Raw genomic sequence first — 27,961 nt, 5'->3', positions numbered from 1 at the left:
TACACCAGCTTACTGCCATACACCAGCTTACTGCTCTACACCAGCATACTGCTCTACACCAGCATACTGCCCTCACCAGCTTACTGCTCTACACCAGCTTACTGCCCTCACCAGCTTACTGCCCTACACCAGCTTACTGCTCTACACCAGCTTACTGCTCTACACCAGCTTACTGCCATACACCAGCTTACTGCTCTACACCAGCTTACTGCCATACACCAGCTTACTGCCCTACACCAGCTTACTGCTCTACACCAGCTTACTGCCATACACCAGCTTACTGCTCTACACCAGCATACTGCTCTACACCAGCATACTGCCCTCACCAGCTTACTGCTCTACACCAGCTTACTGCCCTCACCAGCTTACTGCCCTACACCAGCTTACTGCCCTACACCAGCTTACTGCCATACAACAGCTTACTGCTCTACACCAGCTTACTGCCATACAACAGCTTACTGCTCTACACCAGCTTACTGCCATACAACAGCTTACTGCTCTACAATAGCTTACTGCCATACAACAGCTTACTGCCATACACCAGCTTACTGCCCTATACCAGCTTACTGCCATACACCAGCTTACTGCCCTACACCAGCTTACTGCCATACACCAACTTACTGCCCTACACCAGCTTACTGCCCTACACCAGCTTACTGCTCTACACCAGCTTACTGCCCTACACCAGCTTACTGTCCTACAACAGCTTACTGCCCTACAACAGCTTACTGCCATACAACAGCTTACTGCTCTACACCAGCTTACTGCCATACAACAGCTTACTGCTCTACACCAGCTTACTGCCCTACACCAGCTTACTGCTCTACACCAGCTTACTGCCCTCACCAGCTTACTGCCCTACACCAGCTTACTGCTCTACACCAGCTTACTGCCATACACCAGCTTACTGCTCTACACCAGCTTACTGCCATACACCAGCTTACTGCCCTACACCAGCTTACTGCCATACACCAGCTTACTGCTCTACACCAGCATACTGCTCTACACCAGCATACTGCCCTCACCAGCTTACTGCTCTACACCAGCTTACTGCCCTCACCAGCTTACTGCCCTACACCAGCTTACTGCTCTACACCAGCTTACTGCTCTACACCAGCATACTGCTCTACACCAGCATTCTGCCCTCACCAGCTTACTGCTCTACACCAGCTTACTGCCCTCACCAGCTTACTGCCCTACACCAGCTTACTGCTCTACACCAGCTTACTGCCATACACCAGCTTACTGCCCTACACCAGCTTACTGCTCTACACCAGCTTACTGCCATACACCAGCTTACTGCTCTACACCAGCATACTGCTCTACACCAGCATACTGCCCTCACCAGCTTACTGCTCTACACCAGCTTACTGCCCTCACCAGCTTACTGCCCTCACCAGCTTACTGCTCTACACAAGTTCTTTTGTATGCACCAGTTAGTTAATTTGCATACTCCAGTTTAAACCAGATACCAGTTCAATTCTGTACACCAGTTTATTCAATATACACCGGTTTATTTTCATACGCCGATCTATGACAATAAACAGGTTCATCATTCACTAGTTGCTTTCCATAACCCAGTTCATTACCGTACAGCAATTCATTGACCTACTTCAAAGAAGAATTAACCCACTAACTACAACCACCATTATCCACAACCAAAGACTTGGGACCTCATGGATCGTATTCACTGATAAACCTGCTTTATCCAAGGACAGGAGGAAGGATGACACATACAATTACACAGTCTAGCTACAACAACACCCCCTCAACTGGCGGAATAACTAAGAATGGAGCCTGGAAATCCACAGCGGCGCCAATCCAGAAGAACGAATGCATGTACAGGAGTATGTGACCTGACACTTTGCACCGGAAGATGGGGAAAAGCTTAATATGCCTTATTATGTACGTGTCTGTGATATATATATATATATATACATACATACACACACACAAACACCATGCCACCATATGGTGCCTTCATACAGCGTTATATCAAAGAGATATGGCTTTGTGATTGGCATATATGAAATTATAGAGCTATGGAGGTATAGTGTAACCCCATGGACTTTTATGTGCCTCGTATTGAGGACCTGTACGACTCAGGCTGCATGGAAGAGTAACGGACTTGTGTGCACGTGTCAACATACAAACACCTATATATAGTGTCTCAAAACCTATACTAATATATATCTCCACTATATATAAAAAACGCAAAAGAGCAAGAAGAGCAATATGTTCCATCAGATGCCGAATTACAGAGCCATATCTCTTTAATATAATGTTGTATGAAGGCACCATATGGTGGCATGGTGTGTGTATATATATATATATATATATATATATATATATATATATATATATATATTATACACATACTATGTGTGATACATCACCTACAAGTATACACACACAAACGCTTTATAATTATATATATATATATATATATATATGTGTATATGTGTGTGTAAATATATATGTAGGTAATGTATCACATAGTATGTGTATATATATATATATATATATATATATATATATATATATATAATATACACATACACACCATGCGATACACCCTCTACATGTATATATTACAGAGATATGTATATATTATAATGACACAGGTTGAAATATATATACACATACATATTATATATATGTACAGGTACACATACAGTGTGATACACCCCCTACATACATGCCATGTGATACACCACATATAGATAGATATAAATCTTACACAGGTTACAACCATACTGACTACTGATACATCTGTAGAAAGTGCAGCAGCATCCAGTAATATAGCAGCCAATGACATTCAACAGCTGGCACATCCCGCAGCAGCCTGTGTGGCAGCCTCCTGGCCGGGCACATGTGGGCACAGCACTGACTGCAGTGCACTGGATGCTGCTGCTGCTGCCCCTCAGTGTGCACGCTGTGCAGTGCTCCGTATTCCTGCAGTGGGGGCTGCGCTGATGCACGGTGCCTGCACACACTGCCTGCTATCTGCTGGAGCCTCCTGGTCGCCCATGACCTTGCCCACCACACTGATTGTAATCAGTACTCACCGGCCCCTGGAAGCAGCAAAAGCAGCAGAAGGAAGCGGATCATCCTGGGGCCATGGAGCTCAGATGCAGGGTGATGCCAAAGCTGGGGTTTTCCTTCAGTGCCAAACGTGGAGGGTAGAAGGATGCTGCTCAAAAACGGAACCCCCAATCCACTGCCCCCCTGCACCCCGCGACTGCTGCTGCCAGAGCCCCCAGTACGATGTGGGGGGCACGGCCGCCAGGGGGCGGTGCAGAGCAGCAGCACATGTTCAGGTCACCCTGCTCTGCTCACTCACTCTCCTCTGCTGGATGTGAGTGTGTGCACTGCTGCTGTCACTTGTAGCTCTCCTCCTTCTCCTCCTCCTGCATCACATAGCAGTGTCACCCCCCACAGGCTGCACATCACCACCCCCAGCTGTTACACACACTCTGCATTTAATAGGAACCTTATGTATTATGTTCACCAGCATCCTCAAAGCCTTACATAGCCCTACTATAGAGAGAAGACTGTTCCAAGTTTATGCATTTTTACATTTTTTTGCATGACTGTATATGGTAAAATCATTCAAAATCAACTGATGTGCAACAGATGGCAGAGAGGGGGTTAATAAAATCCTTCCCATGCATCATGTGCATGCTCACATATCTCCATTGCTTCTTCCAGGACCTGAACATGGATCCATTTAATCACAATGGGCTTCCATTTTGTCCACATTTTGGCCAAGTATCTTGGCGGATTTTTTTGTCCGCCATCATGTCGACAAATCACAACATGGATTTTATTACATCAGTCATTACTGGTGTGAAAATCCAACGTTAAATATTCGGGGTTTTTTTTATCTGTGGCAATTTTTTTTTTTTTTTCGCCATGTTTCAGCAAAGTGGATTGGATAGCTAGAAATTTCATGTTTAATAAGGTTGCAGAAATTGACCTGGGGCGAGTTTTTGAAATCTGCAGCGTGTCCATTTCTTTTGCGGTGAATAAAAGTTTTATTAGCGATTTTTTTCCCAATAGAACTTGAATGAGCTAGGGAAAGTTTGCAGATAAAAACCATATATATGCCTAGTAACAATGTATGTAATCCACACATGACTTTACCAATAAAGTTTTATCACAGCTCTGCAAACAGGAAGTTTTTAAATCCAAATAGTTTTACACCAAAATCAGAGAAAAAAAGCGATAAAAAAAATCAGTGCAGAATTACTGCAGCATCAAAACCGCTGAATTTCTATTAAATTAACTAATTGTCATTTTTTTAAATCAATGAGATGAAAAAAGATAATAATAATAATAATAATAATAATAATAAATTTTGACTTCAGTCATGACTTTTTTTTGTAATTCAGCATCTGCTTTACTATACAGTATCTTTAATATATGGCGATGAGGGGGCATCTGATTTAGGTACATCGGCTTTGAATTAGATTTTTACTTTTGTGCACCTGGAAACCATAAACAAGCAGGCTCACTGGCTTGGATTACTACATTTTTTTGTTCTAGGGATGGCTGGGGTAAATAATACAACATATGATCATCCAAAGGGTCTGAATAATTTATGACCGCTAAAACTTGTTGGGCAATCACTAAATTAGGTTTTTGATAATGATGCCCTCTGGCGATAATGGATTAATCAGACCCATACACACTGCCGGGTGCATTCAAAATACTTATTAAAATCAGAAAAGCGGGAGAGATAGGCTCAGATCACATGTTGCCTCATTGGTGCAAATTTTACACTCAGATTTTCCGGATAGAAAATCTGCAGTATTTTACAGTATGAGTTTTAACTTAAAGGGGGCAGTCCGCTCTCATAAGAAAAGTTTGCAAAGACTATGTGATTGCAGACTTCTGAATCGAGAAAATGACGCTGCTACAACCTCCCGGTTTTATCTGTGATTACATGTATGCAATTTGTATACTTGTGGTCACCTGCCGACTAGACTTCCAGAAGAGAATTGAGAGAAGCTAGGTGAGTCTAGTCGACAAGTGACCGCAAGTATGCACATCGCATAGATGCAGTCTTGTGATCACCCAGGAATTGTGACAGCGTCCGTTCCGAACAACGTGACCATTCGGAGAACTGCAGTCACACAGAGTGACTGCAGACTTTACTTATGAGAGCGGACTATCCCTTTAATAAAATCCAGGTATTACTTTCTTTTCTTGGGTGCAAAATTGTAAAAATTGATTTTTGTTGTGTTTTTTTTTTTTTTTTAATATGTATCAGCAGCATGTTCATTTCTGTTGTGTAAATGATCATTTTTAGTATGGATTTTACCTGTTCATTTCAATAGGGACCCTAAAACAGGAGGATAAATCGCTGGACGAGTTTTATTTTTTTTGGGGAACGTTAATGTTTCCAGAAGTATTTGAGTTTATGTCGCTGGTCACACGCCATAGAATAAATACAAATTGCTTGCAATTGTGACTTATCTTCGATTTGGCTTATTTATTTTTTTACAGCTCTAAAATAGCCGCATGACAAATTGCGCAATTGTTTTTGGTCTCCGTGTAGCATCAGCCTAATCCGGCATCTAAAAAACCATTTTCATCAATGCAAAACTGTAATATAAATGTGGAATTTTATGAGATCAGAACCAATTTGTGCACATTTTGTGCTAAAATAGGACATGCTGGGAGTTGTAGTTTCACCTTTGGAGACCATTTCATACATTAACGTTTTTTTTTCCTTCTAAAGGTGGTGAAGAGGTTAATTCTTGACATCGACCAACTCTGATCTTGAAATGAAAGGGATTTTTTTCTTACACAGGAGGGACAGGTCGGGAATAAGAATTGCTCAGACTAAATATAGCCGCCTCTCCTCGGAGGTGGCCGGTGTAGGTGGGTTAGTAGGTGAACTCGGCATCAACCTTGGCATTTTGCTATAGTGATTTTTGTGGGGGAGCATCTGTCACGGGGGGGGAAGGGGGCAGCTTGTCCCATATTACATTTTGGGGGACTGTGGCGATGATTATTTTAAAGCAAGATATTCCACACTGGGAAAATATAATGGCCCCTGTCGCTCGCGTAGAGCGAGCATGCTCTGGTTACCATGGCAACAGCTGCTACCAAGGGGGAAGCTGATTAAAATGGAGGCTAAGGACAGGGATACCTGGATATCGGATTCACCATTTAACAGCTGACAATAATAAAATGCCCCTGAATAAAAGGACCAAATCCTATCATTACATTGCCATCCATAATGGCCGCTTGCTTAATATAGCATCTCCGGTGAATATGATCCACCTCAAATGCAATCCGGCTGTTTTAGTTATATTTGTTTCTGGGAAAGCTGGGTTTTATGGTCGCCCATGCAGCTCATTTCCCACCTTTTAAATTATAACTAGTAATGGTTATACAAGAGTAAGGGAGTAGTGGTCACAAGCATGGCTCAAATAAGAAGGCGTGACACTGCCACAATGGTGGATCCTGACTAAAATATGGCAGTCAGGGCCCTGGATTGAGTCAAACAAGTAGGCCTTGTTTATCAAAAAAAACAGCCAATCACAGCTCAGCTTTCATCTTTTAAACTGCTCTGGGAAAATGAAAGCTACGCTATGATTGGTTGCTTTGATCAACAAGGCCTGTCGTTCTGTTCAATGGTTTTCATAAATGGCTCCCATTATATGACACAATTAACGAATAGACTGTGAAAGCATGCACCTGGATTTACTGTCTATAGGTATTATGCATCAGAATTGTCAGAGAAAAAAAATGTAGCCTTGTTGCTCATGGCAACCAATTACAGCTCAGCATTCAGCTCCTAAACTGCTCTGGGGAAATGAAAGCTGCGCTGTGAGTGGTTGCTTTGAACAATATGGCCTGTCATTCTGTTTAACGGTTTTTATGAATGGTTCCTAATATGTGATACGATATTGATGGATAGGCTGTGAAACTATGCGCCACAATTTATTCTACATAGGGCTTATGCATCACAATTGTCTGAGGGAAAATATGGCCGTGTTGCTCACGGCAACCAATCAGAATTCAGCTTTCATCTCCTAAGCTGCTTTTTGAAAATTAAACTTGTCCTGTGATAGGTTGCTATGGACAACCAGACATGTCTTCATCTATAATTTTTCGTTAACTAGTACGTAAAGGGGGTTGGAAAACATGTCTGCTTTCTTCCAGAATTACACTTGTCCATGGCTTGTGGTAGTATCTCAGCTCAGCTCCACTAAAGTGAATGGCGCTGCAATACCACACACAACCTGTGGACAGGAGTGGCACTGTATGTTTTCCTAATCTGTACAAGCCCTTTAACACCGTGTCAATGAGTTCATCTTTGTCTCACATTTTTCTTCATTGTTAAATATATAAAACAAGAAATACGGCCATTTTGATGGTCATCTTTGAATAAACATGGCAAAATAAAAAGTGAAGGAAAAATGAAAAGCTGCTAATGTAACCGTGCTACCAGCAGAGATAATGAGCTGTAACTTGTGACTTCTCAGGTCTAGCACATCCGTGGAAGCTGCCGTAACACCTCCACGTACGGATACGAGCGCCGTAGTGTTTACATGAGACGGCTGAGCAAAAATTCACATTTAATACTGGTCCACACACATAAGACCCTCATCTACTCCATAAAGCTTTGAATAAGGTCATCAGCCGGCCATATTTCACAGTCCGTAACGCCCGGACAAACCGTGTCATACAGTGGGTACGGAAAGTATTCAGACCCCTTTAAATTTTTCATACTTTGTTTCATTGCAGCCATTTGGTAAATTCTGAAAAGTTAATTATTTTTTCTCATTAAAGTACACGCTGCGCCCCATCTTGACTGAAAAAAAAACAGAAAGGTAGAAATTTTTGCAAATTTATTAAAAAAGAAAAACTGAAATATCACATGGTCATAAGTATTCAGACCCTTTGCTCAGTATTGAGTAGAAGCCCCCTTTTGAGCTAGTACAGCCATGAGTCTTCTTGGGAATGAGGCAACAAGTTTTTCACACCTGGATTTGGGGATCCTCTGCCATTCTTCCTTGCAGATCCTCTACAGTTCCATCAGGTTGGATGGTGAACATTGGTGGACAGCCATTTTCAGGTCTCTCCAGAGATGCTCAATTGGGTTGAGGTCAGGGCTCTGGCTGGGCCAGTCAAGAATGGGCACAGAGTTGTTCTGAAGCCAAATCCTTTGTTATTTTAGCTGTGCGCTTATGGTCATTGTCTTGTTGGAAGGTGAACCTTCGGCCAAGTCTGTGGTCCAGAGCACTCTGGAAGAGGTTTTCATCCGAGATATCTCTGTACTTGGCCGCATTCATGTTTCCTTCAATTGCAAACAGTCATCCTGTCTCTGCAGCTGATAAAAACCCCCATAGCATGCTGCCACCACGTTTCACTGTTGGGATTGTATTGGGCAGGTGATGAGCAGTGCATGGTTTTCTCCACACATATCGCTTAGAATTATCACCAAAAAGTTCTATTTTCGTCTCATCAGACCAGAGAATCTGATTTTTCATAGTCTGGGAGTCCTTCATGTGTTTTTGAGCAAACTCTATGCGGGCTTTCATATGTCTTGCACGGAGGAGATGCTTCCGTCGGGCCACTCTGCCGTAAAGGCCCGACTGGTGGAGGGCTGCAGTGATAGTTGACTTTGTGGAACTTTCTCTCATCTCCCTACTGCACCTCTGGAGCTCAGCCACAGTGATCTTGGGGTTCTTCTTTACCTCTCTCACCAAGGCACTTCTACCATGATTGCTCAGTTTGGCTGGACGGCCAGGTCTAGGAAGACTTCTGGTGGTCCCAAACTTCTTCCATTTAAGGATTATGGAGGCCACTGTGCTCTTAGGAACCTTGAGTAATGCAAAAATTCTTTTGTAACCTTGGCCAGATCTGTGCCTTGCCACAATTCTGTCTCTGAGCTCCTTGGGCAGTTCCTTTGAGCTCATGATTCTCATTTGGTCTGACATGCACTGTGAGCTGTGAGGTCTTACATAGACAGGACTTGATTTGGAAAGGCACACACCTATCAGTTTAAATTAACCCTAGAACGCATGACCATAAAAAAATCTACACTTTCACATACCTGGGGCCTTTTAGGCCCGTGTGCAAATAATAAATAAATGAGCAACTGGAAATGACAAACAACTATATACCTGAGGAATACCTAGAGTTTCAAAATTCTAACTAAAGAAATCTTGCAGAAAAAAGAAAACAATTAACAGGGCGGGCCTGCAAGGCCCCAGGTATGCGTTCTAGGGTTAAACATAGCTGGACTCCGATGAAGGAGTAGAACCATCTCAAGGAGGATCACAAGGAGATGGACAGCATGTGACTTAAATATGAGTGTCTGAGCAAAGGGTCTGAATACTTATGGCCATGTGATATTTCAGTTTTTCTTTAATTTGCAAAAATTTCTACATTTGTTTTTATACAGTCAAGATGGGGTGCAGAGTCTACTTCAATGAGAAAAAAATGAACATTTTAGAATTTACCAAATGTCTGCAATGAAACAAAGAGTGAAAATTTTAAAGGGGTCTGAATATTTTCCATACCCGCTGTATATGAGGCTGTGAGTGGAGATCATTAAACCTGTGGTCAATCTGCGCATTGCAAAATCTAGATGGACTGCAAAATATGTCCATTTGAACCCAAAATGAAGCCATCCTTAAAGGAATGAGGTTCTTTGTAAACCAGAAGTATATTTGTATCTCGGAGACACCAAAAAGTTGCCATTGGTAAAAGTTTATGAAGGTGAACTCCTGTAATCTCCTGAACACAGTGGTTCTCCGAGGTGGAGTGTCCCTTTAAACCCAGGGAGTTCCAGCTCATAGACAACCTCAAAAACCCATTTCACAAGACCATGAGGGTCACAGCCAGTCCACACTGGGACTGTAAAAACAGCCTAAAACTTAAAGGGGCAGTCCAGTTAAAAAAAAAAAATTATATATATATATATATGTTATGACCAATCCATGGGTGGGATCTGCACCTGATCGGCAGATTAGAGAACTTTAATGCCCATTACAAGATGGCACGGCCGGTCAACCGCCCGCCCTTCACTCCGTTCATTCTCCATGGGGCTGCTAGAAGAATGAAGCGCAGGTCCAACGAGCACACGACCACTCCATTCTTACAGGTTTAAAATACCCAATCATCCCAAATGATGTGGGTTAGACCTCCTCTGAAAAACAAGTTATTACCCATCCGCGACTTGACAACCTCTTTGGTTCAGACAAACCGCAGGGCTCCTGGCCTGAACAAACAGCCTCACATAAAGATGTAGAAGTTTAGGTCAGGAGGCCCGTGGTCATTCCAGGCACTGCTGTCCAGATATGGACCACAAAACATGGATGCCAATCTACAGAGTAATGATAATTTCTGCTGAGGAGCTTTTTAGAACTCTTAATCCCCTAGCTGCTGTCATGCATATCTAAAAAGCCAATGATGCTCCTAACAGTGGAGATAATCTCAGCTCTGTCCATTGCACACTACCTATAGGTAACACTTCCCAGTACTGTTGCAAAGAACATAAATACCTTAACATCTACACCAAAAATATATATTCTCAGGATATGTTCCCATCTGAGTCGGTGACTGTTCAAATTTAATGGAGGAGTGAACAGCGCTGCATGTCCAGCCGCTTCACCAATGCCTCCATATTGTTCCAGTCATTACACTGGTTACCCATCCGCAACAGGGTCCAATATAAACTCATCGCTCTCACCCACAAAGCTCTCCACGGTTCTGCACCGCCCTATAACTCCTCCCTCATCACTATCGCCCTACACGTGCCCTACGTTCTACAAATGACCTAAGACTAAGATCCTATAATCCGAACCTCGCACCTTCGTCTCTAAGACTTCTCTCGTACTGCGCCAATTCTCTGGAATGCATTACCCCAGAAGATCCGACTGATCTCTAGCCCCCACATCTTCAAACGCGCTATCACCTCAAACCACTAACCTAACTTTCCCCTGTTCCCTCCTAAATATTATTCAGAATCTGCTCCCTCCTATGCATCTGTCTCCACACCCTCCATGCACATAACTGCACTTGATAATTGCACTTAAACATACAGGCTGATGACCGGATCATGCAGCTTTATATGAAAATCCCTGATTATTATAAGTGCTAGACCTGAAATAACAAGCACTTTTCATCTTGTGTGTCCCTCCTATTCCCTTGTAGATTGTCAGCTTGCGAGCAGCAGGACCCTCACTCCTAATGTAACTGTTTAAACTATCTTACCTTGTACTGAATTTATTGTCATCGCTTAATTGTACCGGTTTACAAAAAGAAACCATAACTCAGATACGCAGTCTTGGAAGAATTGGTGAATTAAATGACCGGCACAAAAATTTTGCTAGTCTATTTCACAAAAAATGATTTTTTTTTTTCTTGTGAGCAGCATCAGTCACAATTACCATAGCTTCCTCCAGAATCTGGCATAAATTAAAGCGCTCTATGCTTGCACAATGACAGATCAGTTTTCTGGTGCACTGACTGTAAGGGATGCAACAACATTTATTAAAAGTGCTTTGCCTTTTAATAAGTTTGTCACATTAAGTCTCTGTATGAACTGCTGGTCTCAGTAAATTCTTCCTTCGCGTTTATGATTTTTCTAATTCTAGAGTGTATATAAAATATAATGTGCACCTCAAATTCAGCCAGTAAACTGGTGCACTACTCATCCTCTGGTTATAGTGATCACTCAAGCTTACTCTCTTTGCCATTATGTCATAAATATTGGAAATAATTTGCCCAGACCTACTTTCACACATCTGACATTCACAATCAAGTGTCTCCTGCCCTGAACTTCACATATCTGCCTATGAGACTGTAGATTTGTGGTCAGGAAAACCACAGCCGGTCCAGACATTTCAGGGGTCTGTACTTGGACCACGATTGTCCGACGTGTGAAATAGGCCTAAGATCTTTTATTACATTAACACCCCATGGAAACTTTGTGGTTCTATTAAATCAATTTGTCCGGTTCTGTAGTGATCCAAGTCTGGTACATCGGCGCCACAGAGTTTGTGTGCAAGATCAATATCCCCTCCAGGTGATGATCTATAAGAGGAAGGTGTAGGAGATGGAACTTCCTTTTATGTCACAAACTTTATTTGAAATATGGCCTGCAGTAATGACAGATTGACAGTAAAGTGGTTTGTTTTTGTTTTTTTTTCCTTTTACATTTATTAAAGGCCAACACATTCTGACATTTTAAATACAAGATCCTGGAAGTAGTGGTGACCGCAGCCACGGTGCTACAGCCACAGCATGCAGGCAGGGTCACAGCACGCCCAGCCCGGCTACCTGCAGGAGAGAAACACAGTGAGAACATGTACCAGGCACATAGCTGTAATATAGAACAATATTTGGAGGAAAGTGAGGGTGAATAGCTCAGCGACGCATATTAGAGGAAAGTCATTTCTGATTGAATTTTTCTCAAGACGTGTCCAGTGCAAAAAAACAATACGGCTTGCCCCAGAACTACAGTAAGACGTCGTTTTAAACCCTTTATGGGTCAGTTTCCCGGTCATTTAAAAAGGCAGATATTTCTACATACAACGAGGGAAATATCTGTAAAATGGATCGCTAAAGTCCCGATGCAAACGTGGAGCCGGATATAGGCCTGGCAGGATTCAGAACACACTTTTCTCAGTCTTAAGATTTTTGGCAAAAAAAAATAAAAAATTCCTCACCCAATCAGGGCGAGCAAGTTAAGACTGAATGCTAAATTGGAACATTTGACAAAGGGAAAAAAAAAAAAAAAAAAAAAAAGACAAAAATCAAGGAAAAACCTCATTGTAATTCAGACTTTGCCCGCACACAGCACACATGGCAAGTGTCACCGGAAGCTCAATACCCGGTGGTAAGGAATCAAAGCCAAGGACAAGAGTCTCCAATATGAAGATCTGAACCTCAGTTTATCCTGAAACTGACATTTTATCTTGTTATCCAATATATAATATATTTTTTTATTTTAGCACAAGTCGTTTCTTGGCCAAACTGGACGTCCAAGCACCTTTTACAGGAGCAAGGCCGTATAAATGTAAGGGCAGGAAGAGGATTTGTACAGATCTGAAGATAAATGAATTTTTGGCAGTGGTGATCAGTACAGGATCTGGTGGCGATACTTACAATGAACGGAGGAACAGACACGTGTACTTCACTCGTATACATCCTTCTTATCTGCAATGTAATCTACTATCTCCTGTGGGGTCATCAGCTTCTCGCCGTCGGCATCTGGGATCTCAAAGCCTGCAAGGAAAAATATAGGGAAATTAGATGTATTGAGCCAGCACTCTGTCACAAGTTACCATTCTGTCAAATGACGGCATCACTCAGATATATGGGAAAGCAGCAGTGTATCTAATAAGTGTGAACACAGCCAAATGGTTGACATCTGTTATTTTCCTTTTCCTCCACCATTTCCACCTATATAGTGGTGAAAGCCGTCCGTGCTGCCTCCCCACACGCGTGTTTGGCGATGCTTGCGCTTGCTCATTCTGGTATCCTAGCAACCTGAGAGGGTGCGGGAGGAGAGATCACAGCATGCAAGAAAAAATATATATAAATCCACACACACACACACACACACACATCACTGTGCCAGAGACTGTCCTAGTGACACAGATAATTAATAATACCGGTGAAAAAAATGCACAATGCAGGAGGCAGCAGCAGGAAACGTGTAGCGCCACAAGAGCTGCACTGTGTGAACAGGAGCCTGTACAGTGATGCACCCAGCATTGGTTCAAACCGTGTCAAAAATGGCAACTGTGGGAGCCCATAAGGCTGCATGCACTTCAGTATATAGGGGCTGCATTTACTAAAAGCCTCATATTTATATGTATATGATGATGTTCAGGTCAGGAGACCTGCGATCCGGCTGGTAAACGCGACTGTAAAATATGGACAGTGTAAAATCAGCACATTGGGAGCCACGTGTAATCACCTAGTCCCTTATAGAGGACGTCCCGCTGCAGAAAACCCCCTTTAAATGTGATCACTGGCTACAGACACCCCAAACATGAACATACAGGAGCTATACGGATCCGGTTCACCTGCAGTTACTATAGGCCCCTTATTACCGAAAACCTACTGCACCATTACAGAATAAGGCTGCACTTAATTTCTGGTACTTTGCAAGGAAAAGCCAATATCTGACAGCGAGCGCAGCCCCTGTATAACGCACGGCGGACAGTAACGCTTGGTATTCCCGTCACGTAGACAGACAAGCAAAAGAGCGAGCAGACGCTGGCATTTACAGGAAGCAGGGTGGCCGCCATCTAGTGGCAAGACATAGTAATTGCAGTAGTTTAAAGGGGATTAAAATTTATATTTTTAACCTATAATTTACTGATCACTGGGAATATTTTCCTCAAGCACCTCCACATAGATATAAAAAAAAAAAAAAAAAAAAAGAATTTACAGCATGCGTTCGTCTGGAATAATGCATGTAAATAGGTAGCTCCATCAAGCGCATGGAGCTGCGAACGAGACTGGTCCATAAAGTGCTGAACATTATTTCCCTGTAGGTTTGATACCAAGCCCAGTACGGTCATCTGATGTAGGAAAAACAATTTCATTTTAAAGGTTCAGCTACTGTAACCTTCCTGCCTGTTTTCATTAACCAGCTGAACTGTGAATGCAGCTCTGGAGTATAATGTAGGATGACGGTTTAGTTTAGAACTTTTTTTGTAGTGTTTCAATGCAAAATAAAAAAGCAATGGCAAGCTTAGGAAAAGAGCTGACCGATCCCAATTGGGATTAAAGTTGATCGAAGAGCTTTGTGCGTTGTCTGGTCCGGTCCTCTATGGCAGCCTGACCGCTGCAGCCTTCTGGTGTCCATTAGACAGCATGGGACCATGTGCACCATGACATATACGGACTAGGTCTCACACAACATCATGAAGTCGCAGGGCCTAGTAAACGCCAGAGACTGACGGTCACTTCCAAACAGAGAACAGGTGTGAACAGGTGCAAGCTAAAAGTATCCACCTCCATATATAAAATAACGCTATAGCATGAAATATATGAAATTTGGATTGCATCGCTGCTGTAGAAAATAGAAAAAAAACAAACAAGAAAACAAGATACTTAGCACATAAACTGGCCAATTTATGTGCCAAGTATCTTCTTTATTTTCTAGAGTAGTAATGCAATCCACATTTCATATATTTTATGTTTGCATGCTATAGCGCTACATAGTGAAACTTTAATTGGTTAGTAAACACCAGAGACACCCGGGATGCCAGTCACAGACGAAAATTGCCCTGATCCGGCTGCCACAGAGGATTGGACAACTAATTGTAACGCTTTGATTTATACAAGGTATGCCACCCTTGGGCTGGAATCACATATGCAGTTTCTTTTAGTCAAAGCCTACGGTGCACTTATACGTCTCGTTCCTGTTTACTTTTGACTTTAGTTTAAACATTTCTAGATTTAAAAGGGGATCATCCAGCACCTCTCACTTCTGTACCTGAAGAGGAGAGACGCTGCTGAACCAATAGGACAAGTGCATGATTACCCAACAGATGTCATGTCAGCGGTGTCTGATCTCTGGTTGTGGAAAGGAGAGCCCCTTTAAATAGCATTAAAGGTGGGAGAAGCTGCACGATCAGTTCTGAAGATCGGGCAGAAGCCCAGAATGCGGCTGATCGATCGTCCATGGGTCCAGTGCCGAGTAAGGAAAGGTTTCTTACCAAACTCATCCTCCATTGCCATTATTATCTCAACTTGGTCCAAACTATCCAGTCCAAGGTCTTTCATAAAGTGGGAACCGATTGACAACTGGAAGGGAAAGAGCAACAATTAATGTTTGCAAGAACAGAGCGTCCCTCTATAAAATAGATAAATGCTTCAAAAGGGACGTTACGAAATCTGCAATGGCAGCTCCAAGAAGACAAATTTATTCAAATGTCATTTATTACACCCAATACCGTGTGAACCATTTGAGGCGGCTTAAATAAAAATGGGAATTTTGGTTCCTGCAAATACTTTGTAGTCTGTAACAGAAAAGGTCCTGCATTTCTAATACACTGCATATCATTAACTTATCATATCAGGGTCTCATCTTAGAAAGTGATGGCATATTGATGGGCAGTAGAGAGTTTACATGCCCCTGTTCTAATACCAGGCTTTTGTCATACCAACAAGAAGCATTTCAGAACTTTTTCCACCTTTAATGTCACCTAATCTGTAGAAATGCACTGGAGAGAAAAAACAAATTGTAATCTTTTGAGTGAGAAAAAAAAACAAAACACAAACCTAAAAATAATGTGATTGCATAAATCAGCACACCCTTAAAAGAATACATTGTTGAGGTCCCTTCCAGGTCACCCACAGATATTTCATTGCATTCAGGTCTGGGCAATTCCAAAACTTTCATCTTCTTGTGAAGTCGTTCTTTTGGCGATAAGGAGGTATTTTCTTGAGGTGATTGTCATGCGTCTTCATCTTCAGCTTTTTAGCAGAGGCCTGGAGGTTTTATCGCAAAATTACACTGAATGATCGATCTCATCAGCCTGCAACACATTTCTCCCACATACTCTTGGCAGACTTTATGTAGGTTTTGACAAAAAGGGCTTGGATTTTTTTTTTTTTTTTTTACAAAAAAAAAAAAAAAAAAAAACACACACACAATCTTGCCACGCTACCCCACAGACCAGACATATGAAGAATGCAGGATATTGTTGTCACATGCAGTACACAACCAGAACTTCCCAGGAATTTCTGCAGCTCCTTTACTGTTGCTGTAGGCCTCTTGGCAGACTTGGGGGACTATTTTCTTGTTTTTTTAAAGGGAATCTGTCACCCCCTGGGACCTATCAGAGCTCTAATATGGCCATACAGGTAGTAGAAATTTAAATCTATACCTACCTGTATGTCCCATATTAGAGGTCTTGTTTGTGTGAAATAAGTGTTTTTATTTAGGGCGTTTTCTTATGCTTGCCGGGAGGGGAAGGGAAGAAATCCCCACCTGCTTTGCTAATTTCAATGTTCTCCCTCCCCTGCACGTCACAGTTACTGTGACTTGCAGTCTCAGATGCCACACATGTGCAAATCACCTATAATGCAAGGCGCACTTTCGATTTCTCCCGGCTATATTTTTTCCCATCAACGATCTTGTGCGCAGGCAGCGGGAAGTCACAGTGACTTCCCAGCGCCTGCGCACAAGATTACTGGGAAAAATATAGCCGGGAGAAAACTATAGTGTGCCTTGCATTATAACATACATAGTCTTCCTTCAACCTTAAAAGCTAAGACCATCTAGTTCAACCCATAGCCTAACATGTTGATCCAGAGGAAGGCAAAAAAAAACCCATGTGGCAAACACTAAGCTCCACATTGGGGAAAAAATTCCTTCCTGACTCCATGCGACAATCAGACTAGTTCCCTGGATCAACGCCCTATCAAGGAATCTAGTATTTATAACCTGTAATATTAAACTTTTCAAGAAAGGCATCCATGCCCTTCTTAAATTTTAACAGTGAATCACTCATTACAACATCATGCGGCAGAGAGCTCCATAGTCTCACTGCTCTTACAGTAAAGAATCCCCATCTGTGATTATGATTAAACCTTCTTTCCTCCAGACGTAGAAGATGCCCCCTTGTCCCCGTCTCTGGCCTCAGAGTAAAAAGATCAGTAGACAGGTTTTTGTACTGTCCCCTCATATACCTGTACATAGTAATAAGATCACCCCTAAGCCTTCGTTTTCCCACAGTAAATAACCCCAAGTGTAATAACCTGTCTTGGTATTGCAGACCCCCCAGTCCTCTAATAACCTTGGTCGCTCTTCTCTGCACCCTCTCTAGTTCAGCTATGTCTTTCTTATACACCGGAGACCAGAACTGTACACAGTATTCTAAGTGTGGTCGCACTAGTGACTTGTATAGAGGTAAAATTATGTTCTCCTCATGAGCATCTATGCCTCTTTTAATGCATCCCATTATTTTATTTGCCTTTGCAGCAGCTGCCTGACACTGACCACTAAACGTGAGCTTGTCGTCCACCAATACACCCAGGTCTTTTTCAGTGAGAGTTTTGCCCAGTGTTTTACAATTAAGCACATAATTACACATTTTATTTCCTCTGCCCAAGTGCATTACCTTACATTTATCCCCATTAAAGCTCATTTGCCATTTATCAGCCCAAGCTTCTAGTTTACATAGATCCTCCTGTAATATAAAATTGTCCTCCTCTGTATTGATTACCCTGCAGAGTTTAGTGTCATCTGCAGATATTTAAATATTACTCTGTATGCCCCCTACAAGGTCATTAATAAATATGTTAAAAAGAAGGGGGCCCAATACTGACCCCTGTGGTACCCCACTGTTAACTGAGACCCAGTCTGAGTGTGTTCCATTAATGACCACCCTTTGTTTCCTATCACTGAGCCAATTCTTAACCCACATACATATATTTTCCCCTATCCCCATTGTTCTCATTTTATGTATCAACCTTTTGTGTGGAACCGTATCAAAAGCTTTTGAAAAGTCCATATACACAACATCCACTGCATTTCCTTGGTCCAGTCCGGAACTTGCCTCCTCATAAAAGCTGATCAGATTAGTCTGACAGGAACGGTCCCTCGTAAACCCATGTTGATATTGGGTCATGAGGTTATTCTTCTTCAGATACTCTAGTATAGCATCTCTTAGGAAACCCTCCTGGATTTTACCCACAGTAGAGGTTAAGCTTACCAGCCTATAATTTCCAAGTTCAGTTTTTGTCCCCTTTTTGAATATTGGCACCACATTTGCTATACGCCAGTCCTGTGGTACAGACCCTGTTATTATTGAATCTTTAAAGATTAAAAATCATGGTCTATCTATGACGTTACTTAATTCCTACAGTACTCGCGGGTGTATCCCATCCGGGCCCGGGGATTTGTCAGCTTTAGTAATTTTTAGACGCCGCCGTACTTCCTGCTGGGTTAAGCAAGTGACATTTACTGGAGAATTTTTGTTATCACTAATCAGGTTTTCTGTCATGCGATTTTCTTGTGTAAATACGGTTGAAAAAAAATCATTTAGCATATTGGCTTTTTCCTCATCCACCATTTCACCTAGACTATTTTTAAGGGGGCCAACACTATCATTTTTTAAGTTTTTTTACTATGTATGTAGTTAAAGAATATTTTGGGATTATTTTTACTTTCTCTGGTAATGAGTCTCTCTGTCTCAATCTTTGCTGCCTTGATTTGGTTTCTACAGAATTTATTTAATTTTCTATATATATTTAATGCCTCATCACTACCTACTTGCTTTAGTTCTCTAAATGCTTTCTTTTTGTAACTTATTGCGCCCCTTACAGCTCTATTTAGCCATAGTGGTTTCCTCCTATTTCTAGCATGTTTATTCCCATAGGGTATATATTGTGCACAGGTCCTATTCAGGATGCTAATAAATGTCTCCCATTTGCTTTGTATAGCTTTATGTCTCAGGATATCGTCCCAGTTTATTGCACTAAGATCATCTCTCAACTGTTGGAAATTTGCCTTCCTGAAGTTTAGTGTCCTTGTAACCCCTCTACTACACATCTTATTAAAGGATACATGAAAGCTTATTATTTTGTGATCACTATTACCCAAGTGACCCCCAACTCGTATATTTGATATGCGGTCTGGCCTGTTGGTTAATATTCGGTCTAGCAGTGCCCCCCTTCTTGTTGGGTCCTGAACCAGTTGTGAAAGGTAATTGTCTCTCATAGTTGTCAAAAACCTATTTCCTTTGCTTGAACTACATGTTTCTGTCCCCCAATGTATTTCAGGGTAGTTGAAGTCCCCCATAATAATGACTTCTCCTTGAGTCGCTGCTTCATCTATTTGCTTTATGAGGATATTCTCCGCTGCTTCCATTATTTTTGGAGATTTATAACAAACCCCTATCAGTAACTTATTATATTTCCCCCCTCCCCTTATCTCCACCCACAGGGACTGTACATTTTCATTAGATTCACATATATCCTCCCGCAAGACGGGTTTTAAGGATGATTTTACATATAAACACCCCCCCCCCCTCGCTTGTTTGTACGGTCATTTCTGAACAGACTATAGCCCTGTATATTAACTGCCCAGTCATGGCTCTCGTCCAGCCACGTCTCAGATATGCCTACCATGTCATAATTATTTTCCAACAAAATTAATTCTAATTCCTCCATTTTGTTGGTGAGGCTTCTGGCATTAGTATACATGCATTTTATGTATCTCTCTGTACCTCTATTCCTTCGTACTTTATTGACTGTTCTAACCCCACCCCCAATTTCTTTATTTGTGCCCAGGTCACTATCTGCACTATCTTCCCCACCTATAAAATGAATACCCTCCCCCCAATCCCTAGTTTAAACACTCCTCCAACCTTCTAGACATTTTCTCCCCCAGCACGGCTGCACCCTCCCCATTGAGGTGCAGCCGGTCCCTAGCGTAGAGTCTGTAGCCAACTGAGAAGTCGGCCCAGTACTCCAGGAACCCAAACCCCTCCTTCCTACACCAGTTCCTGAGCCACTTATTTATCTCCCTAATCTCCCGTTGCCTCTCTGGCGTGGCACAGGTAGTATTTCAGAAAATACCACCTTGAAGGTCCTTGCTTTAAGCTTGCAGCCTAATTCCCTGAAATCATCGTTAAGGACCTTCCACCTACCTCTAACTTGGTCATTTGTGCCAATGTGCACCATGACTGCTGGGTCCTCACCAGCCCCTCCCAGAAATCTGTCAATCCAATCAGCGATGTGCTGGACTCGAGCGCCAGGTAGGCAGCACACTGTTCGACGATCCCTGTCTTTGTGACAGATTGCCCTATCAGTTCTCCTAATAACCGAGTCCCCCACTACCAGCACCTGTTTGACCTGCCCTGCTCTCCTATCCCCCCCCCCACCCCCTTTACGGGAGCTGACACTCCTCCGGCTTTCAGAGGACATGCCTTGCTGCAGCAGTGCTACCCCTGTACCGACATCCCCCTCATCTGCCAGCTTTGCAAACTTATTGGGGTGTGCCAGATCAGGGCTAGCCTCCCTGGCACTCATCCCTCTACACCCCCTTCTAACTGTCACCCAGCTAGCTGCCTCACTGTCCTGCAGCTCCCGACTACCACCCTCCCCGACATCTACCCCAGTGAGCTGCTGTTCAGTGAGCAGCAGACTCCTTTCCATTTTGTCTATGGATCTCAGTGTTGCCAGCTGCTCATTTAGATCCAGTACCTGGGCTTCCAAACGCACAACGTGCACACATCTCGCGCAGCAGTAAGCAACCCCGACCGGCTGTTCAAGGAATGCATACATGTGGCAAGATGCACACTGGATAGCATTGTCAATAATGGAGCTTGCCCTAGACAGAAATGCTAAGTAAAAAGAAATGTAAAGAATTAATAAAATACAGACAGCAATTCAGTCCAAATTCCTCCCTTCCAAACTCACTGAATCCAAGTCACTGAAAAACAAGTTACACACTTACCTCCGTTTACACTTACACACTTATAGGTGAAGTGCGCAGGACCTGGAAGAGAAGACTGCACATCACAGGGCACTGTGACGTGCAAAGGAAGGGGGGGGGGGGGGGGGGGATATTGAAATTCACTAAGTAGGGGAGGATTTCTTCACATCCCCCAGACTACAAGCTGATTTAATAAAAAGACATTTCAAAGCAACCATACCTCTAATATGGGCCATACAGGTAGGTATAGATTTACATTTCTATCACCTGTATGCCCATAGTAGAGGTCTGATAAGTCCCGGGGGGGGGGGGGGGGGGGGGGCTCGGTGACAGATTCCCTTTAAATCAATTTTTTGAGGGACGTCCTGTTCTAGATAATATAACTTTTGTGCCAAATTTAAATCACTTCTTGACATCTTCAGAGTTTCCCATGGTATTTCCAATGCCTTGGACATTTTTGTGCCCTTCTCCTGACTGATAATTTCAAGGAGATCCCTTTGCTGTGTTGTCAGCTGTTTATGGACAATGTCTTTTACTGTAAAATGCAACTAAGAAAATGGCAGGAAAATCCTCCTAGAACTGTAAAACGTTACATGGGGTTAATCAAAATCCCTGAAAAGAACGGCAGCCGTGTACCGACTATTACGTAACACGAGGGTGATTGTCTAATTCTGAACATAACCACATCCCCAATTATAAGAGGGTGCCCACAATTAGGCAACCACATTATTTTAGTTTCATTATGTTTACCCCCCACCCCCTGATTATTTCAGTTAGTTTCTACATGAATTTGTACAGATTATAAGCAACATTAAGGTTGAAGAACTTCTGAAATTCTTCTTGGTATGATTATTCTTATACGGTGGCTCAGTGGTTAGCACTGCCGCCTTGCAGCGCTGGGGTCCTGGGTTCAAATCCCACCAAGGACAACATCTGCAAGGAGCTTGTATGTTCTCCGCGTGTTTGCGTGGATTTCCTCCCACACTCCAAAGACATACTGATAGGGAATGTAGATTGTGAGCCCCAATGGGGACAGTGCCGATAATGTCTGTAAAGTGCTGAGGAATTAATGGCGCTAATAAATAAGTGAGTAAAATTAATAAATAAGTTATTATGCATTTTAACAGGGGTGTGGAGACTTTTTATATGAACTATAGGTTGAAACAGTCATTTTCTAAAACAGAAAAAGCTTTGTAGGATGCTTAAAGGCAATCTGTCACCCCCTGAGACTTCTGACCTACTAATATGGGCATGAAGGTGATAGGTATAGATTTACATGTCTACCTGTATGCCTCATATTAGAGGTCTAGTTGCTGTGAAATTGCTTTTTATTCTTTCAGGTTCCTAATGCTTTGGAGGCCCGGGGCCCGCAAGAAATCCCCGCCTCCTGTATTAATTATAATGTTTCCACCCTCCCCTGCACATCACAGTGCCCTGTGCCACACGCAAATCCCGCGCCTGTGCACTTCTTCCTCCCTTCTATGCTCATTGTAGAGGAGGGATCTTGTGCGCCGGCGAGTCACTGACTTCCGCTCCGGTGAAGTCTGGCGTGCTCAACACTAAAGGTGCTCTCCCCACTTCCTCCCTGCATAATCATCGTTGGGAACCATATGTATATGCAAATGGTTCCTGACGATGCAAGGAGGAAGTGGGGAGAGCACCTTAGTGATGCACACGCCGGAGGTCACCGGAGCAGAGGTCACAGTGACTCGCCTGCGCACAAGATCACTGCTGTACACAACATAGCAGGGAGCAAAAAGTGCGCCTTTCGTGAAAAGTGATACGCACATGCGTGAGATTTGGACGCCGAAGCTGCAAGTGACAGGGCACTGACGTGCAGGGGTGGGGTGAAACATTATAATACAGGAGGCAAGGCTTTCTAGTGGGCCCCGGGCCTGCAAGCATCTAAAAGAATAAAAAGCAAATTTCACAGCAACCAGACCTCTAATATGGGCATACAGGTAGGTATAGATTTACATTTCTATCACCTGTATGCCCATAGTAGAGGTCAGATAGGTCCCAGGGGGTGACATATTCCCTTTAAAACTGGGTGAAGAACAGCCAAACTCTGCTACAAAAGGTGAGGTTGTAGAAGACAGATTGATATCACAGGTTATACACCAAGGCAAGACTGAGCATAGCAACAAGACACAGGGTAGTTATACTGCATCAGCAAGGTGTCCCCAGGCAAGAGATTTCCCAGCAGACTGGGGTTCCAAGATGTGCTGATCAGGCGCTTTTGAACAAGATTAAAAAATGGGCAACATAGAGGACCATAGAAGCAGATGTCGGGCAAAGAAACTTTATAACACATGTATATTGGGTACTGGACAGATCCCAGACCTAAATGTACTGTACATTTGATTCATATTAAATAAATTTGATGCAAATAGAATTTCCTGGACAAATCCGAGCTGATCTGAAAATGTGAAGTTTTCCAGCTCCGCTCATCCTTATTCTGTACTTTTTTTCCCCCCAATATATAGCAACTGTTGTCGGCTGCTGTTGCCTATGCGGATATGATGTATATATCCACTATATAATTGTCTTATCCCGTCCGTCCGTCTTGGAAATCCCGCGTCGCTCATTGGTCCAGCAGCGGCCAATCAGCTCAGCGGGATTTCTGAAAAAAGATGGCGGCCGTTAGCAGCTCATCTGGCGGACGGAGGTCAGCGGCGATGCAGCCGGGAGATGTGCTGCTAGCGCAGTTTAACTACCTCGACCGGCGCCGCTGACCTCCATGCGGCTAACGTCGGAAGATCAGCAGCTTGGCCCGCTGATCTCCCGACAGCAAGTGTGAACGGAGGACCGGGGAGCGGCGCCGCCGGTCGGGATGCTTTTGCTGCGAGCAGCCGCTCATCTCCCGGCTTCTCGCAGCAGAATGAGCAGCACAGGCAGCGCCGCTCCCCGGTCCTTGCTAATACGGAGCCGCACAAGCAGCGCCGCTCCTGGGCCCACATTAATACGACGCTGATTGGTCGCGGTGGCCGACCACGACCAATCAGCGAGATTGGCGCCAAATTTAAACACTGCACTGCTCATTGGTCCCGGCCGCGACCAATCAGCGCGATTGCCGGCAAATTTAAACAACGCTCTGCTGATTGGTCGATTTTATCGCCAAATTTAAACAAGCACTCCAGTCCTCACTAACACAGTTCGCTGATTGGTCACAGGTGGCGGCCACGACCAATCACCGATATTGCCGCCAAATTTAAACACCGTTTTGCTGATTAGTCGCGGTTGCCGGCCGCGACCAATCAGCGATTTTGGCGACAAATTTAAACAACGTTCTGCGGATTGCGCCCGGTCGGCTGCATACATATTCTAGAATACCCGATGCATTAGAATCGGGCCACCATCTAGTATACGTATATAATGAGCATCAATGGATCTCACTGTATAAGCTGTACATAGAGGCATACAACATGGAGCGCTCCAGACGTACATCCGAGACACAACAAAAAAAAAGTGAATAGATCTCCCCCTCCCTCCCAATTCCAACAACGTCAATAGTAATTAAAGACCCGTACCTTTTCTGGGTCGACTTTATCGTACAACTTCAATACATATATTACCCTCTCGGAGATGCTCTCCAGGGTGAGGGGAGGAGGGCCGCTGTACTGGCGACATGGCTGATATAAGGAGCCAGAGACCTGCAGAATGAGACGCAGGGAGGGTTAGAGAAAAAACAATGCAGTTACATTCATCTGCATAAATGAGCTTTCTGTTAAGAAAAAAAAAATGTCAGAAAATAAAAAGATTCTGCAACCTCTTAAACCAGGTGATAACGACAAGACTGATGGTGGAGGTGGGGGGGTCCAGCCATCAGCTGAGCCTTCTACTTGGTTATTGTCAAATCAATGCCCAAGTATAAAAATCTCTCCATTCAGACCATGATGACCCCACACCGATCTAGTAGTGGTCACCTATCCTTCGATCTTACTGGAATGTCCCTTTAATAAAACTGGACAATGGCTTTATGGTGGAGTCATGTTGATAGCAACTTCAATACCTGTTAGAGTGTAAAGAACGGGCCTAACTTTATATGTTCCATGTGAAACTACAGCATTTCTGATGGATAAAGTGATGATGAAATATTGTTAAGTCCTGTCTTTACTTCGATTAGCAGGGGTCTGACCTATGGGACCACCAACAATCTACCTAGTTCAGTGCTGTGGCCGCTTCTCAGTTTTATCAGATCACACCCTGGTGCACATAACGGTGATGTGCCCAGAACTGGACACATGATATGAAGCAACTTTTCGGAATGTTTATTACATCCGCACAATATTCTCACCAACTATGTGTCGCTTGCTGTCAGTGAACAGAATCATTGATTAACATCCAAAGAAATAAAAAACCCTTCATCCTGCTCATAAAGCTGCAGGGTTCATTACAATAGTCACATCACCCAAACACCAACGCCTCCATGTACTGTGGAAGTGCCATACAGTGCGGGCAAAAGTTTAAAGGGAACCGGTCACCAATCTGCAGGGGAAGCTGAGCAGATTTATAAAAAAAAAAAAAGACAGTATAACCTGTGTTTTATAATTTAATCTTCTGCTTTTTCTGGGATTTTCACTCCTATCAGTGACTGACAGCCTTCTTTAGATAAGTGTGCATACAGAGATCGCTGTCAGTCACTGATAGGAGTGAAAATCCCAGAAAAAGCAGAAGATTAAATAAAAAAAAATCCATATAACCTGTGTTTTAGCAAAGCTAAACATCAAAATAACCAGCGCCACTTGCTCTATAACATGGTGCCTGCAGATTGGACGGCGGTTTCATGGTGACCGGTTCATTTTTGTGGTTAAAAGAAAAAAAAAAAAAATTAACATTTTCAGAGATGTGCAAGTTTTCTCTCCAGCCAAGAGAGATAGATAGATAGATATATCTGCTGCATCATAATCACCCAAGCCAATAGAATAGCTAAATATTCCACAAATGAATTGGATGCACCAGAATTGGAGGTTTTATTTATTTTGTTAATAAATAGCCGTACACCCACCTCACATCCCCCCCCCTAAAGAAAAAAAAATCTAATAAAAGGTGATCAAATGTCTGATGTACACTAAAATGAGATTAATAAAAGCTGCAGCAAAAAAGCCCTCGTTCAGGTCAATTGGCAGGAAAGATAAAACGTGCACATCTCAGAAAATGGTGAGGGCTTTTTGTTTTAACCACAAAAAAAAAAAAAAAAAAAAGTCTACATTTGGTATCACCATAATAGGACAGACTGTGCGGCATCATGAATGGGAAGAAGAAGAAAAAAAAGAAAGATAGCAGAAAGTGTTTGTTTTTTTTACAACTCCCCTTCATGCCATTGTTCTCAATGGTGTCATTCATACTGTAGTGTCCCCTGATATAGGAGCCCTTGGACATTGTATGGAAAAAAAAAAGCGTGCCATCCATCCACTGACAGCAAGCAGAGATGTGACAGATGGCGCAGCCCATCAGCCACGGGCAGAACTTGGAGGCTTCTGTCGGGAGGAGGCGGCAGCACGTGTCGCCACTGTTCTGTCACGACATGAAGGAGCAGCACGTGACCCGGCCCTGCCGCACAAGGGTGGGCACCTGCAGAGCAGCACTCACACTGCAGCCCCCTCCAGCACCGGTGACCCCTGCTTGGCCTTGCCCGCCCTCCTGGCCCCATGCTGTACCTGTGTGGCGAGGACCGGGGCGCCGCTTGTCGGCCTGGCCAGGGATGAGCGCTGCCTGCAGGCGGAGGAGGAGGAGCTCAGGGCCGGCAGGGAGCGCCGGGGCAGGGGGCGCAGCGCCGAGCGGACACACACACAGAGGACACGGGACGCCATTGCTGACAGCCGCTACCCACACTGCACCGAAGCGCGGAGAGGAACAGAGTGACTTCCGGCAGGCGCGCTAGAACGGCCTGTAACCATAGAGACGTGACCGGAAGGAGACAGAAGGGCCGCGGAGCCGGGCTCCGAACAGACGGTGTAATCGGATTTCCTGCTTGCAGTGACTATTATTCGCTATCCCCGTTCACATTCACAGGCAGGAGACGGAATTCTACGTCTGAGGCGCCATCTTGCTACACCCACTTTATACATCCGGCGCCATTATGGTACACTCAATGAGGACAGAGAGAAAGGTCACGGGGTGTCATTGAGGCGGTCACATGGCTCCTCTACCACAGCTGGTGCAGGGATACACACCGTCCTGGCAATGTGTCATCAAGCACACCCTTCACACCATGTTGGGGGTCTTTGCACAATTTCGGCATCATGGTGTTATATTTTATATTTTTCTAATTTCAGGTATTAAAGGCGTTATTATTTTTTGTTTATACTTAACTACATGTATTTTGGGCTGACAATCACTTTTGTAATGGGGTTGCATTATATGTTTTGCACCGTTTGCTTTCTACAGCCGCAGTGTTGCACTGTCTATTGCTGTTCACAGAATGAGTTAACGGAGAATATGTCAGTGAGCTCGTCCTAACGGTCCAATGTGAGAGTTTGTAACTCTTTTATCTGTCTTTTTCTGAGTTATGACCACATCAAC

General features: G+C 43.4%; 2 protein-coding genes across 3 annotated transcripts in view; both read right to left on the bottom strand.

Moving 5' to 3' along the window:
- LOC141162327 (uncharacterized) overlaps positions 1–3,413 on the bottom strand; it is a 53,174-nt gene extending 49,761 nt beyond the window's left edge. For both annotated transcript variants that reach the window (XM_073648324.1, XM_073648325.1), the window contains exon 1: positions 3,069–3,413. In XM_073648324.1, coding sequence (XP_073504425.1) covers positions 3,069–3,111 — 43 coding nt within the window. In that variant the 5' untranslated portion in view covers positions 3,112–3,413. The remainder of the gene's footprint in view (positions 1–3,068) is intronic.
- An 8,679-nt stretch (positions 3,414–12,092) lies between these two features.
- Positions 12,093–27,325, bottom strand: NDUFAB1 (NADH:ubiquinone oxidoreductase subunit AB1). Its single transcript, XM_073648308.1, has 5 exons — positions 27,097–27,325; positions 24,967–25,089; positions 15,708–15,795; positions 13,138–13,257; positions 12,093–12,309 (listed from the first exon to the last, which is right to left on the bottom strand). The coding sequence occupies exons 1-4, from the start codon at positions 27,247–27,249 to the stop codon at positions 13,166–13,168; spliced, it is 456 nt and encodes a 151-aa protein (XP_073504409.1). The 5' UTR covers positions 27,250–27,325; the 3' UTR covers positions 12,093–12,309; positions 13,138–13,165.
- Positions 27,326–27,961: the final 636 nt, after the last annotated feature.

Source organism: Phyllobates terribilis, unplaced genomic scaffold (assembly GCF_046119375.1).
Source record: "Phyllobates terribilis strain yellow unplaced genomic scaffold, ASM4611937v1 Scaffold_9__5_contigs__length_417890890, whole genome shotgun sequence".
Classification (NCBI taxonomy): Eukaryota; Metazoa; Chordata; class Amphibia; order Anura; family Dendrobatidae; genus Phyllobates; species Phyllobates terribilis.
Note: the sequence above shows the minus strand (reverse complement) of the source record. Positions and strands in the feature narration are given on the sequence as shown.